The sequence below is a fragment of the Agrilus planipennis genome, unplaced genomic scaffold (assembly GCF_000699045.2).
Source record: "Agrilus planipennis isolate EAB-ADULT unplaced genomic scaffold, Apla_2.0 scaffold30, whole genome shotgun sequence".
Lineage (NCBI taxonomy): Eukaryota > Metazoa > Arthropoda > Insecta > Coleoptera > Buprestidae > Agrilus > Agrilus planipennis.
In genome coordinates, this window is record NW_020438923.1 from 1,694,481 (window position 1) to 1,711,339 (window position 16,859).

Sequence of the window (16,859 nt, forward strand, 5' to 3'; positions counted from 1 at the left end):
CCCTTCCAATGTCTTGGATGCGCGCTGGCAAAATCGTAGGTAGGGAGAAAAAAGCTCATTATACTCTCGACTCTTGTTCATTACACATACTTTTTCATACAGTACCTGCCAAAAGTTTTGTTCAATAACGAATAGTAGTGCGAGTCGAAAACGAGCGTTAAAGCCTTTAATATGTCTTCAAATATAAATAAACATTTCGTTGATATTTTCAGTAGTAAATGGTACCAATAACAGCACACTTGAGCAATGCAATTGTAGTGGATAAAATGGTTAATTTTTCCGTGCAGTACTGTACGGGTTATACGCTCCTCACCGGTTAAGAGTTTGGCCGAGAGTTGTCTCCTTCCTTTTCTGGCCTAGTGCTGTTCTTTTCTACTTTGCGCCGGTCAAACTGAAGGTCACATCGCTACAGAAAGTAAACGAAGTATACTAAATTATTCCCAATTATCTTATCGACAATCACATTGTAATCTAATCTAAATCTTTCTCTGACCCTTTCCTGCTTCAAATGTGTCTGTAACTGGCCTCCAAGGCGTCCTACCATACTCCCTCTCCTTTTTCTTATCGACTTCCGTAGTCTTCCTATTTTTAACGTCTTTCTAAATTAACTGATCATAAGCACTGAGTTGACCCTGCGCTATCCTTTACTTTACATCCAAATAGATGAATACATTTCATGATTTTTAGAGCAGAAATCTTCAATAACATCAGTTTTGAAAGCTCTTTATGAATTCTGGATTACATCCATGTTCGCTGCAAATTGAAACTCCATTTACAAATGAAACACTAAGTCGGATTTTAGAGGTTTGCTGAAAAGCCGAATGAATCGTTCGTGTTTTTGCAATTAGATCCTCGGTTCGATTGATTCCTTGGTATCTTCAAATAAAAGCTTGCAGCAGCAGTAGTCGTGAACTAATTTAAGTTTTGTGTGACGATTAATTACACCAGTAATCAGACTCTTATGCTTTACGACGACGAGGAGTTTGCCTTGTAATTTCACTTGGTAATCGAGTTAATGTTCACTTGGGAAATTTTACGGTTTAAACTATCGATTTCTCAATTAGTGTATAGACACCACGTCTAAAGTATTAGATAATTCCTTAAAGAAACACCAATTACGTTCAACCATTTTGAGTGAGCACACCTGGAACGGTATCATTTTAATTAAGAACATCGATATCCTCTCCGAATCCTTTAAATATACTGAATGACCAACCATCAAAAAGGACTTCAAACATGCAAATAATTAGAATATTATACTTATACGATGTGACCTTCAGTTTGACCGGCGCAAAGTAGAAAAGAACAGCACTAGGCCAGAAAAGGAAGGAGACAACTCTTAACCGGTGAGGAGCGTATAATCCGTACAGTACTGCACGGAAAAATTGACCGTTTTATCCACTACAATTGCATTGCTCAAATGTGCTGTTATTGGTACCATTTACTACTGAAAATATCAACGAGATGTTTATATATATTTGAAGACATATTAAAGGCTTCAACGCTTGCTTTCGACTCGCACTACTATTCATGTTTGAACGAAACTTTTGGCAGGTACTGTATGAAAAAGTATGTTTAATGAACAAGAGTCGAGAGTATAATGAGCTTTTTTCTTCCTACCTACGATTTTGCCAGCGCGCATCCAGGACGGAACGGGCACATCGCTAGAGAAAGTAAATGAAGTATACTTCATCTTATTTTTTTTAATTTACTTTGTATTGTTTACTGGCGGTGACAACTAACAAAAAAGATGTCTAACTGAATTACATCAGTACAGATACTTATTCGTTTGCAATTTTGCTTTCAGACATCCATGATTGAAGAGCTAAGATGAAAATAAGACATTAGCGAAGAAAGTTCTGCATAAATTAGGAACTTTCGTAGAAAATCGAAAGAAAGAAAGAGTAAATTATCGAATTAACATTTTAATAAGACTGGGACGTCTATTCACATGGACAGACACAGACGTATTGTATTACGTTTCCACTTAATTTTTCTAATAAACCATTCCCTCAAGAAATCATCAGATATAATGGGAAAAGTAATAAAGATGTTGATTACAATAAAGGCATCAGCACACCCCACAAAATAATATTATCTGTACAGGCCATTGTGACTCGGCCATCTGGCAACTAATAGCATTTCTCCAATAACAATTCCACAGAACGTGATTATATTTTCGGTCTTTATTTCACGGGGATCGATAGATTTATTTGGAAGAAAATGTTTGGTTTTCAATCGGCAACTACCCTGAGCAAAAGAATAACTACATTTTACACTCAGCGGGTAAAAAAAGTTTTTAAGTTCAAATTACGTTATTTCAAATATTGATTCAAAAGAAATAAAAACCAATTCGCCGGAAATACCAAGAAAAAAATTTCGAAGAAGTACCCCCGAAAGGTGGATGAGTTTCAATAACGAGATTGTGAGTTAGAATCAAATTTTGTTTAGTTTGGTTCTACGAATTGACTTTTAGGCGATAACGAAGCATTAATGGCGGTCGACTTTAAAACTTTTTGCGGTTTCATTCAATTTTATGGGCGACTTTACAGAAGGCTCCCCCGCTTTAGCTCTTTAGCTTAATAAGCATTTAAAAAGATAAATTCTCGATAGATATAGGATCGCTTTCAGCTTAATTTTCATTGAAGTCGAAGGCTTTTAAAAATTGAAATTTAAAACAAAACAATACTTCAATATCGCAAAGAGTACGAGTTTCTGAGCGTGATATTTTCATTAAATATACGCATAGATAACTGAATGTGTAATAGTGATGAGTGCTCGAATTAAATTTGATATTTTGAAAAGAAAATGTCAAGCACAAGTTACAAATCTTGCGAAATCCAATAATCTATTCATTTTACACTGTCTGAACTACAATTCATGTAATTCTTCTCGACGACTTATTGCACGATCCGAAGTTGCTTATTTGGATTTCGAAATCCCTCAAAATCCCCGATATCGCTTCGGTGGATCCGATATTCATGCGTGACTTGCGCCCGAAAAAAAACCCATCGATTTCCTTCGAGAAACAAAAAAGTCGAACGGTAAAACATGTTTTCTTTTCGCATTTGTGACAAAACAAATGATAACGGTCACTTGTATTAAAATCCTCGCAAATGAATTGTCAACAGATATTTCTCCTCTTCAACAATATATATTTCAGTTGAGTCGATCGGTAAATACAATCGACCACTTCTTGCCTGCGGTCAAGTTTTTACTACCACGGGACCACCACGACGACATGGCGTTCACGAACGCTGTGCATCCGTCTACAAATTATTCGCATCATGAACATTCCTTTTAGTCCGTAACGTAGAACCGTTTACGTTTTGCGCAGTCTTTGCCCGCCACATGCTGGGCAAATGAATGCGGTAAGTTTGACGAATGGGGTAGATTTCGGGGATTAGCCGTAGAGGTGAAAGGATTCCAACTTTGCCACCCCAACAAAGCATATGCCTCGCTCTTGCACACGACAAACAGCAATAATTCGTTCGCATTGTCTAACTTTGAATAGCCACCATGAACGTTTTTGGTTCTTGTAATCATCTTCAATCAAACACTCACGACAATAAGTATGTGCACGATATCATATAGTTTTGTCGTTATTAATGCAACCACCTATCGTAGCGCAGTGCTTACAGCGCTGGTGCGTAAAGCCAAAGGTCCCGAGTTCGATTCCCGGTGAGAGTGACATAAATTTGTGGTGAATAAAAATAAATGGAATTGACTTGAGATACAAACGATGCCTAAACCGAATGTACAAACACACTATATCCTAGTCGGTGGGTGATAAGTGTACAGTTGATGATGACGATAGTTCTATTCCTACTTCAATCATGAAAAGGGTTAAAGAAATTCCTAGAGGCAAACATCATACGGACGCATTTAAAGAAAACGCTGGCGATGCGTAGTGATTGGTTATCCGAAACTGCCTATCAATTCCATGCCCATCAGGCTCTTCCAGTTGGTTATCAAAATTTATTAACCATTACAAGTTGCCGTTAGATGCGTTAGCACTAAATTTTACATTGTAAAGCATCCCCTAATCAATTGGAATGGTAGAGAGGTCGTTATGACTCGGTATTACAACTACATTTATGAGAACATTCCCCTAAATTAATACATTTCGTTTTCGCGCTTTCCCCGATTTGTTTTTAGCATTATGAACACGCTAGCTCACAGGTTTCATTTGATGCCAGTTACACAAATCGTTACACCGCATAATTCGTCTGAAATTTAGTTATGGCATTACGAAAGGGATGAAAGCCAAAACTGTTATTGAACTGAAAGGGAATATTATACCACTACATTATACCCATATAAGTAAAAGGTTAGTAAATAAAGAGACCAGAACCAATTTGTCTCAATTGTAAACAAGTAATAATTGCTTTATTTAACAGATAATACGTAACCGTATGTACAAGTCAGTTAGTAGTAAATAAGACAGAATACATATATATGAAAAGACTATTCCTACAGCTGCCTTTAAAAAGACAAAAACAATTTCTTCGTAGCATGTTCCTCGACATCATACAATTGCTATTGTCTTTAGAAAGACAGAAGAAGGAATTCGATCTTCTGCAATATATCTTCCGATCCGTTAGCCAGGTCAAACTGGCGTTTTATCATTCGATTAAATGGAAATTGTGTTTGCATATCTTTTAATTAATCAAAATCGTTGTGGAATACAACCATCAATCGTAATCTTAACTGTGTTCCTAGTAAATTTTATGCCTTCTTGAAGCCTATGAAGTCAATTCATATGTGTTTCTAGTAAGTACCTAATAAGCGACTTGGTCCGACCGAGTCGTAATAATGTTTTCATCGTCTGAGAAAGGAGCAGCAAAAAGTGGAATGATTCCATGGACAGTTATTATTTAAAAGCGAAATCATGCCAGGCATCGCAGGTCTTCACGTACCATCGTCAGCCATCCATCGGTCTGTCCATCTCGCGAAATAATTTAAATGCAAAAATACGAAGCTCAAAGAGAGAGAGTGGTTAGTAAAGGTATAGAGCGGTGAGGTGCGCAGGGGCAATAACCTGTCTGCGAACGCAATGTCGTGCACCAAGTACACGCGGTTTGCTTCGCTTTTATTCCATCCACGTTACAACAACACAACTCAACTCACCGTGGTGGAATATGGCTGGCAGCTGAGACGTATCCCATCCTGAGACAATTTGTCTCGGAGAAGAGCTTGCAGCTTGATCCGCGGAATCCTGACCAATTCCGCTTTACCCTCTTCGTACTCGTCCATCTGACGGATGCCGGAGGATCCTTCTGACCCGGGAGACGTGGTCATCACTACAACATTCCTGCCGCTGTTGTCACTGGCTGGGCCAACGTTAGCGATTACGGCGGCTGCCGCTGCCGATGTTACGGTCACGGTTGTTTCCTTCTCCGACGAAGAAGTTTGTGAATGGGCACTGACACTATCACAATAACACTCGTCCTGTACCGCCGCAACCGTCTCCTCCAATGTGAAATATACGGAAGCGGCTCCTTCTTCGCGCAACGTGCGTACCGACTCAAGCAATCGGGTCCGATGCACCGGATTGAAGACGCCGATCGCGTCCAAATCCGGATCTCCGATCTGCTTGCATATCTCCAAATCGTCATACCCATTGTCGATAAAACTGTCCGCGTACTGGCCCAAACACAACGACTTCAACCATTCCCTGACTATGTTACTGGTCAATGTTGTCGAGCACATTGTCTTTCTTATTCACTGGAAACAGGAGTCAGTTAGTTGTCGTCAGTTTTCCAGAGATTCGCGCACCTCCTCTCTAACTCACCATCACTCGTCGAAGACTGGCTTTCGGTTTTTCACCGAGACGACTAGCGTCGACCCTCTGCGCCTGTGGAACGAAAAGGACCGAATGTGCGCGACAGAGAACGACAACAGAACGCAAAGTATGTCTCGCGTCGATGTTTCCCTGTCACCTGCATATCTGAAGCATGAGTGCACTGCGAGCCAAAGAACACAACCAGAGAAAGGTCATTACGGACTGCTCTATCCGGCGATACGAATGCGGCGACCGTAGCAATTGCTTGTGTGTATGGTCGTTCTCTTTTTCTTCTTTGTCTCTCCGCTAACCGAATTAATGCCTCTGCTGGTGCTGGTGCTGGTAGGTAGGTACTGCTGGCTGGACGACGATGACGACCAGCCGGAGCGCCCGTATGCCGTATGTGCCAGGCTAATTTTAAACTCGTCAAGTGCAGGGCATTACATAATACAGCTGAAGGATTCTTCAGTCAGTTTCGATAGAAAATAGCAGACAATTTTCGAAAGACATAAGAAAAATCACCATCAAATTAGCAATTTCCTCATGGAAGAGTAAACCACAAATGGAACTCCATCAGCTCAGTTTCTTCATTCCATTTGGGGAAGTCCTGAGATCATTGGGTATCTCTTGATGTTATGATAAAGTCAGGATTTTACTTGAAATTTCCGGACATCAAAAGGATCTTCTAATTTTAAGATTGTCAAGTGCAAGGCATAGCACAGAGCTTTCAAGAACTTCAGTTTTTCTTCATTTCTTTCTGAGAAGTTTCACGATGGTGTTACTTTTCTGTTTCTCATGGTAATTATCTAAATCTTCGAGATTCATAAGATGGTGTCACTCTTTTGTTTCTTATGTTAATTATCTAAATCTTCAATCTATGAGATTAAAGATGACTTCATGGGCGTTATCCATCATCTCATTTTGATGAACATCTGCTCTTTTCTGTTTTTGGTCAACCCGTAGTCTCGTCGTCAGAGAAATGACAAATATCTCCTCAAATCCAACACGAAAAGTGCAGTTTCAAAAATTACAAAATTACTTCTCCAACCATCTATTCATTCCATCTTCAGGATTGCTTCCCGCTCATCTCAGAGCCTCTCAGCATACCTGCACTGCACATACGTACCTGTATACATATAATGTGCATCGCATGCTTTATATCCACTTGTTTTCTCAATTACAGTTGATGGCATATGCCCAAACACCTCGTTCCCGTTATTCTCAGATTTCGGGATAGTGCAGAGAACGCGCGTAGACACTCGTCAAGTGAGTTTCTATGGAGAATCACAAAGCGACACATTTTTGTCTCGTAAAACCGCACTGTCTGGGAAAAAGAGTTGTTCCGATTCTCTCATGCATGCATGTCACTACTGACTCCATTCAAAACGCATCCACTTCCTACATTAACTACGTAATGGCTTTTATCAGACGAACAAGGCAAAGCGTAAAAAACGGGAGAGAGTGAAAGAGAAAGAAAGCCAGGAACAGAACAACCAACACCAGACGCTGCTACTGCTGCTGCTCTACTAAAGAAGAACAAAAAAAAAGGAGAGGAATTGCAAGGTGCAACTGTTTCATGTGCTAGAGTAAACGGAAAGGGGTCGTTACCCTTCCATGCACACAAGGCTGCAGCAGTACATCTCCAACGAAACACCTACCACCACCACTACCACCACCACCACCACTGCCACTGCTGTGACTCCGACTACATGCATGTGTAAGTCGAAAGTACTACATGAGTATTATGTCGGAAAAGGCGACACTTTAAACCGAAGTAGCGCTAACAAGCAAAAGTGAACCTTACCCTAATAACAGACGCTAGAACTCTAGTGGACAGAAAAGAAAAATGCTCGCAAGAATTCTTTTCAATTGCATTTCAACTTACCATAGACTCAAAATTCATTCGCAGAAAATAATGGGAGTCATTGAAAGTCCTTCTAATTATTCAAATTCAAAATATTTCGATATTTTTCCGGTCAGGTTTTCACAACATACTGCATTGTTTTTTAGTTTTTTTCACGTTTCTTGTTCTATTGACTAAAACAGTGCAGAAAAGCGTGAGAGACGCTGACGATTTTCTAATGGTTCCTAAAGATTTCAATTGCTTGTCAGAAAATAATTCTTATTGGATTATCAATCCGATCCGACGAGACTTGAACCTTGACGAAGTTCTTGTACAAACTAGAGTGGATGGATCGGCTTGCGAGTTTCGATGATTTAGGGAGCCGGACCATAATGGAGGAGTTCTTAAAGAGAAACCAGACTAGGACAAGTACCTGAAGGAGGACATCTGCTCCTTCAGTACTCAGGTTGGCAGAGATCACGAGGATCGGTATGGCGTTCTGATGCACAATACTGTAATGTGGAAGGCATTGGGAAACCACCACAGTATGGTATCCGAAGAAAAACAAACCGAACTCAATGGTAAAGTAAAGCAGTCCAGACGTAAACTAGTCCCCCATTCGGATGTACGGGCAGGGATTACCTCATAGACCTAGATTGGATTACTGTTCGCAAATAGTTGAGGATGAGGGATGTTCTCGTTTTAGGGAAATGGGAAGACTAGCTAAAGATAGGAAAAAGTGGACATGCGAGTCCAACTAGTCTTAGAACTGACGACCTTATGATGATGATTATTTGGGTTCTTTTCTGTCTCTCTTCTTTATGAATCCACCGGAAGGTGATTTTGCCGGGTACCAGATAAATTATTATTTGTGGTGGTGTTTGTCATGGCGTCATTATCCGGATTCCAAAGAAAGTTCCGAATCCGTCGGGTACCGAATCCAAATCGGGTACCCGACCCATCTTTACTCATTTTCATTTTTTTTTCTTGCTAATTAAATTTGACGCAAAATTATTCGGCAGTTTAGGGACGTAAAAATAAGAAAAGTGTCAGACACAATCTTGCCACACACCCCATACTTCATTCGAAAACGTTTTCTCAGATCGCTTAAGGATCATTTGTTTCCTATCACTTCTTCCCTACCGTCTTTGATGAACAAAACGATTAATCAACATTCGACAGGGTTCAGAGTGCGGGTTACGTCTCCCGCGGGAGTTGTTGTCGCTTTCGTTCGGTCTGTACCAGAGGTTGCACTTTGCACAAAGCTTGCATTTTCTCGGCACCCTTCAAACTTTTTCCAACGGCCCTGATAAAAGCCATTATAACGTCATTAATGCACCAAGTGGAAAGCCGGAACGCGACGCATATGTTTACATTAGCGTCGAGTATATTTTATACCTGATGGTGGAAAAAAATACACCGAAACTCCGTGAAATATTGACGGGACCATTTTTGGGGACGAACGGGATACGATTTGCATGTCATGAATTTTTACTGGCGGGAATAAAGGAAGAACAAGTGTGCCGATGTTGACGTTCAGGCTTTTCACTACTACGTAACGGTTTGCGGTTATGAATAGATGAACAACGATGGAGATTAATGGTTTTTTTTTTAAAACTAACCAGAAAAACCAACATATTTTATCGGGCATAGTATTTTTGACATGTAGTGTACAATAGGCCGACGACATTTATTTTCTTGAGCTATCTATAAGTGTATGTTTGTTTATTGACTTAACAGATAATCTTTATCTTTATTAATATACCTTAACCTCCCGAGATAAAAAAATCTCTGAAAGCCAGACTCGAATCTCCGTCTCTCATCGAGTCTCTCTGGTGTCGCTGAGAGATACTGTCCAGAGACTGTCAAAAAAACTGTTTAGCGTTCTTGAACGAGAGACTCGAGTCGCTCATAGAGAGATCCTCATTTCGTATCAAGTCTCTGAACGAGAGACTCGAATCTCTGAACGAGAGCCTCGGATCTCTCAATAAGTGATGTCTCGATAGACATGGTTAAAATTCAACATATTTCAGAGATCCCAGTCTTTCTACGAGAGACTCGAGTCTCTCAATTTTTCAGTTTTATTCATTCAGTCTCTCTGTGAGAGACTCGAATCTCTGAATGAACAATTTTACCGTTCGAGTCTCTCAAGACAGAGACTGTGAGAGATCCACTAGGCAATAACTGAGCGACTGTAAAAGACTGTGAGAGAGGCTCCCAAAGACTCTAAGAGACTGGAGAGAGACTGAGAGACTCGAGTCGCTCATAGAGAGATCCTCATTTCGTATTCAGTCTCTGAACGAGAGACACGAGTCGCTCATAGAGAGATCCTCATTTCGTATTCAGTTTCTGAACGAGAGACTCGAATCTTTGAATAAGTGGTGTCTCGATAGACATGGTTAAAATTTTCTAAGTTCAACATATTTCAGAGATCCCTGTCTTTCTAAGGGAGACTCGAGTCTCTCAATTTTTCAGTTTTATTCATTCAGTCTCTCTGTGAGAGACTGGAATCTCTGAATTAACAATTTTATCGTTCGATTCTCTCATAAAGAGACTGTGAGAGATCCATAAAAACACCTAGGCAGTAACTGAGAGGCTGTGAAAGATTATGAGAGACGCTCTCAGAGACGCTGAAAGACTCTGTGAGACTGGAAAGAGACTGAAAATTTTTGTCTAGGGCTATAATTAACATAATATTTATGATATTATAGCGGTTCATGTATGGGCACCCTATTATTGGTAACATTTAATAAAATTTTATTTTAATTATTTCTCTACACTGTACATGTATTCCTCTACCCTTCACAGCCGTTACTGACTGTAAACACCCTGTAAATACCGATTCATACCCCTTTGTACCGCCAAAAAAAAGAATGACAAAATCACCTGAAAATCTACGTTCTCAGACAATATGTTTCTCTCTCTCTCTCTCTTATTCTTTTAAGCGATCCCTTTGTAGTCGCTGATCTTTTCGGCTGATTTTCTTTATTTTTCCTCTGATGTTTCCGGCTTGTCGATGACGCCTGTCGGCTCATCGTCTTTTCTCTTTTTCGACGACGTCGCCGACGTCGCGTCGGTACGATATGAATTCATAATTTCGGACACTTTGCGTCGAAGTATTCGTCTAATGACCGTGATAACGTCCTACAATTGCACTCGAGCCCTTCGCCTAGACGTACAGTGAAGAAGAAAAAGTAGCGTACACAGACGTCGGACTCGCCGCGAGCTCTCGTTCAAAAGAAGAGAAGAAATAATAATAATAATAATGTCTACGCTTAAGTTCTCTTGATGCTTGAATAGCAGACAAGCCAGGGCACTTCAGATGTTCCGAGCTTTTCACTTGCATACCGGTTTAGCACTCGGGAACTCGGAAGTTTCACCAGCCCCGTCCAGGTTTTTCCATGGCTTCGTTACATATATCACAAATCCAGCCAGTTCTCTTCCGCTTTCATTTTATCCTTCCATTTACATATCTATTTGTCTCCAATGAGCTCCTAAGATTCCTGAAAGGAGAGTGAAGATCGCCTTCCGCCTTACACTCCTCCAGAGAGTATGTCGAAAGAACAGGCATGATCTAATCTGTACCCTTCAGTCCAAATAAAAACTACATTTCTTACCACCACGTTTTGTTCAACAATTCTAAACACCAAAACTAAAAATTCTTATATTATACGTTATACTAATCTAAACAGTGTCGGACTAAGAGGAAAGGGCGAAGAAGGTTGCCCATCATGGACCTCTGCTTCTAGGAGAGGACTCCAAATTTTGGTATGTCCTTTTTAATAAAATTTCAAAGTTTACTGATATTACGGATACATCCATTTCTGAGCTAAATCGTTAACTTTATTCGAACAAAACAGTACCAGCTGGTAAATCTGACTCTACAGAAAGAGAATTTCTTAAATTGTACGATTCCCGCAGGAGCAGTCGTGAAAGTAACATCTGGATTTCGCGTGCATTTAGCCGCTGCATACGATATCAGTCTAATAAAGCACATGCAAAGGCACTTGTTTTCTAATTTACTTATTTTCTTCGTTACCAAAAGGAATAGTTATGGAAAGAGATCCCCGTTTTCTCGCTTATTACAGGACTACTCCATTGGTCGATCTCATTAAAGTTTTAGAAACGCAACTTGAAGCACATGAACTGCTTTCAAAAGGAATTGCATGTACTTATACCTACGGTACAACTCCAACAAAAATTATTCGCAAACGCGAGTTACGAAATTTGATTTTTATTTGTCTTATGTCCTATTCAAAACATCCGTCCTGTTGCAATACACTTTCATTTCAATCTGATGGCGGGCACAAAAAATTAGCGTTCGTATTACAATCGATCATCGGTCAGGGGAAATCCTGGAGCTATAAATCACCACACCGATCAAATCAAACCACGCTATAGCTTAATTGAATATTCAGGTCGAATCACTTCCATTCAACAGCCAAAAAAATAAAATATGGTTTATTTGTTCCTAAAACGACTTCACCTTTTATGAAAACAGGTAGACTTGGCGGGTGGACGAACAGACAGACAAACGTACGGACGAATTCACTATTATTATGTAAGATCTTTTATTTAATTTGGTCGAAATTGCAGTGAGAAGATGTACACAAAGACTTACATTTATAATTTAGCCTTTGAGGAGATAAGTAACGTTTATTATTAGCATGAGTTGAAAATGCATGAACTTATTATCAAATAGTTTTCCCTACATAGGTAGATACATTTCATCAGGTCATGTTGTTATTACTACTCATACTTCATCTCCAAATTATCTGGCAATGTTATTGTGACTTCCAAATTGCAAACTATGCTAAAAACTACGATTTTAATTTTCAGATTTTAGCAGTTGCTCTATTGGGACCACCGTGTGGGTAAGGGGCCATTCAGGTGACACCAAAGGATGATGAGGGGCTCTTTGCTCTGTTACGTTAGTAATATTTATTTACTTTTCCGATTTTTCTGTAAAATTTAGTAGATTTTGATTTGAACAAATATGGCAATCGTACTTGTTTATATTTAAAAGCAAAAGGCACGTCAGGGATTCCCCAAAGTAACTGATAGTGTCACCCGCTCTCACGGGGTGTTTTATGGTTATGTTTTACGCCGTCCGGGGCCCATAGTCCCCTTTACCCCCACTCCACGTAACGCCTCAGCCACCCGTGTCCACAAATCATAAATTTACATTTAGGGAAACGCCACAAAATATGATAATTCCATCTCCAGTTTGAAAATGCATACGCCTACGGATATATTTGAAACAATTTGAGTGAAATTATTAAATTTTCACGTTCTCTGATGTTTTAAATAATATCCAGAGAGCGACGATACATTACCACTTACCACAATGCTACGGGCACACGTTCCAATATTTTGTCGCTGGCTAATTTACCCGTTTTACAATTCTGATGGCCTGGCACAGTTCACAATGTCACACGCTGTGTGATATGCAAATATACTAAAATGGTATATATATATATATATATAAACTATATTGAGTGCACATTAATATTGGCCTGATGTAAAAGGCGCTATAAACTCGAGGTAATAGAACATTATGGTGTACAAAATACACGTACGGGTATCTAGGTGCATATATTTATAGTAAGCACTTTAGTGACTCCGTCGGCTTTTACTCCATACACGACAGGACTTCTTAGAAACGAACCACCCCGCAAAATGTATTAAATATAAGGGCAACTGAATTGCTTGGACGTAAATGCCTGTTGAAACCATTTAAAAACAAAAAATATTAACTATTTGTGAACAGTCATCTAATCTAGATATTAACTCTACTCCTCTCTACTCCTGTTTCTGCTTTTAATATGCCTGTAACTAGCCCTTCACGCCTAAATTATCTCGCCTATTTAATAACACAAGATTTTAAATATACTTAAAAATGTAAAAATGATGAGTTACAAAGGTAGAAGAGTGATACTTAGTTTGTATAAAGAGCAACAGGCAGTTATACAGATGGGGCTGCAACGTAGAGAAGTAAATATTAGTAAGGGAGTCAAACAGGGATGCACACGGTCACCGTTGCTTTTTAATCTATACATCGAAGACGCAATCAACATCATAAAAGATAGTACAACTGTAGGGATAGATATACAAGGCAGAAAATTAGTATGTTTAGATTTGCAGATGATATAGCAGTATTAGCATCTAGCAAGGAGGAGTTAGAGATAACTTTAAATAAAATGGAAGCGGTATTAACAAAACAGTACTGTATGAAAATAAATAAGAGTAAAAAAAAAATACTGGTATGCAAGGGAAGAAAAAGTAGGGAAAGAGCGATTATAAAGATAAGACACGAAAAATTAGAAAAAGCGGCTTCTTTTATGTATCAGGAAAGTCAGATAAGTCAGGACGAAAGGAGTAGTAGCACTACTACTATTGTTTAGAGAATGGTTATATATTAAATAGAGCCGCAGAAACAGTACCAAGACTTAATTACAGGTGTGTAAACCGTTCGGAACTCAATAAATCGCAAAACAGGTACACGTTATAAATTTTTGACCGTCATCCCCTATCTCGTTCGTTAGTTTACCGTCTGCAATTAACTGAGGAATGTTCTTTATTCATTAAATTTTCTACTGCTGGAGAAATTAATTGCAGCAAATTTATCTCTAATTCGAGAACGCAATCTAGCGACTGCTGTAAGATGAACAATGGCTTGATGGAAATTTATTGAGTATACGAAAGGCCCGGACTAATTTGAGAAGATATTCAATTTTCCATCCTCATGCGGTCGCCCTCCAACTCTCAAATTAAAGAAAATAAACAACGTTTTTGCTTAACAAATCCCACTGTTCGTTTTAATAAAAGATTTGCATCTAATATTCAATCGAACTTTAAAATCAAGACCCTATTCAAACAGCTAAAATACAACTCATTAAAAACTTTTCTACAAAGTCTTCGTTTGGTCAATTTTGTTAACCAAAAGCTAAAAATGAGTAGACTGCTCTATAGATAATTCAAACGCTTTTTGACTTCAATGTAAAATGTAAGGAAATTCAGCAAAGAAATATAATGCTATTTCACAAGTAATTTATCAAAATTTCCAATGTGATTATTTTCTATTTCAAGAAGAACAAAGGAAAATAGATTTTATAACCTCAAAACGGCTCATTTCTAAAAAACTACGAATAGCCTTGTGGGCCAGAATCGCAAACAAATCCGATTTCTTTAAAGAGAAAAATTATTTGTAAAATCATCATCATCATAAGGTCGTCAGTCCTAAGACTGGTTGGACGCGCACCTCCACTTTTTCAGATCCTGAGCTAAACTTCGCATTTCCCTAAAACTAGAACATCGCACATCCTTAACTATTTGTGAACACTAAACTAATCTAGGTCTATATATCTATCCCTACAGTTGTTTTGTCATTAATAATGTTGATTGACTCTTCTCTGTACGATTCTAATTAAAATACATTCAGAAAATAAACAATCATTATCAGAAAATTCAAACTGGATCTTTATCATAAAAATGATTGGACAAGAATGTGTGTTAAGAATGGATAGCATTCCAAATTCCTACCACCACCGTCACTGATAGGATCATCATAAGGTCGTCAGTCCTAAGACTGGTTGGTCACGTACCTCCACTCTTTCCTATCCTGAGCTAAACTTCGCATTTCCCCAAAATTAGAACAACCGACATCCTTAACTATTTGCGAACAGTAATCTAATCTAGGTCTACCTCTACCCCTCCTAACTCCTGTATCTGCCACTAATATGTCTCTGACTAGACCTTCATGCCTGAGAAGGTGTCCCACTAGCCTATCTCGCCTATTTTTTATTGACTTCCATATAGTCCTCTGTTCTCCTATTCTCTCCAATACCTCTTCATTTCTAACCTTTTCTACCCACGATATCCTCATCATCCGCCTATAACACCACATTTCGAAGGCTTCTAGCCTTTTCTTTTCCGCCGCGCCCACTGTCCATGTTTCGCACCCGTACAACATCGCGCTCCAAACATACACCTTTAACAACCTTTTTCAAATTTCTAAATTAACCTGATAGGACTCTAAGCTTATATTATATATCCTCTATTTTCAATGTTTTTAAGCAAGAATATACTTTTATATCAAAAAGCCGTCAAATCCACTCGAAAATCGAATAGAAAGAAAACTCATAAGTCCCTGTCGTGCGTTATTATTCGTCTGCGAAAAAACGTGTCGTTAATATCCCCTTGACCGAATTATATTCGTCCAATACAATTCCTGTCAAAATCATACCAAATCTCGTCGTACACAAGTATGACCCGATTCACTTTCCGCATAGAAACGAGACAAGTTCCATTTGCATCATCCACTTTATCAAAACTCTCTCGTATACACCATGTGACAGAGGAACGGTAAATTTATCAGATATCATTTCCTTCGTGTGTACTGTATGCGTCCATGTTTGTGTAAGTGTGTACGTGTGAACCTCTGGCACAGCAACATCTGTGAAAGGATATCAGTCGAGCGAAGCCAGAAAAGTGGAATGAGGGTATAATAACCCTTTCCCGTGGCCCGGAAAACAACCTTCACAATACATATCGCAGCTTTCAAAATTGACTTGTTGCCCTAACTGAATTTTTCAATTCGCGCACGCCAATTTACATAAATAACGTTGCCACTTGTACCTTTCACTCAATTCACAGACAACCCAAATAAAATACAGGAGAAGATTTAGAATTTCGCTTCGGGAAGTTCGTAAGGTAATTCGCAACGCCTACAAAACAAAAAATGTAGTAGAGGTATGTGGAACTGAACCTAACAAAACACTAAAACACCAAAATTCTACGTAAAACCATATTAAAAAAACTTAAAAGTAACAAAAAATAATGTGCTAGATATTGTCTATGCTTCGTTAAGCCACCTGTAAAGAGCGAATATAAAGATGACAAAAATTAGAAGAAGTGACTGATTTTAAGTATCTAGGAAGTCAGATAAGTCAGGACGGAAGGAGTAGTAGGGATAAAAAGCAGAAGATAGCGCGGGGTCTAGTCTGATGTTACAGGCGAATGATAAGGATACTGTGGATAGAGAAGGTTAGAAATGAAGAGGTATTAGAAAGAATAGGAGAACAGAGGATTCTATGGAAGTTTTTCAGGCATGAAGGTCTAGTCAGAGACATATTAGAGGCAGAAACAGAAGTTAGGAGGGGTAGACGTAGACCTAGATTAGACTACTGTTCGCAAATAGTTTAGGATGTGGGTTGTTCTAGTTATAGAGAA

At 38.9% G+C, this 16,859-nt stretch overlaps 1 protein-coding gene across 4 annotated transcripts in view; it reads right to left on the bottom strand.

Moving 5' to 3' along the window:
• The window catches only part of LOC108732284, a 149,094-nt gene that overhangs the window by 100,818 nt on the left and 31,417 nt on the right, over nt 1-16,859 (bottom strand). The window contains exon 1 of one of the 4 annotated variants that reach the window (XR_001937067.1): nt 5,131-5,972. The exons of 1 other annotated variant lie outside the window; for it this stretch is intronic. Coding sequence is in view for 2 of the 3 variants with exons in the window: in XM_018462979.1 (XP_018318481.1) it covers nt 5,131-5,712 (582 nt within the window). In the remaining variant the exon portion in view is untranslated. Of the gene's footprint in view, nt 1-5,130; nt 5,980-16,859 lie in introns of those variants that run through there. 2 more of the 4 variants (XM_018462979.1, XM_018462980.1) reach the window with 2 other exon arrangements.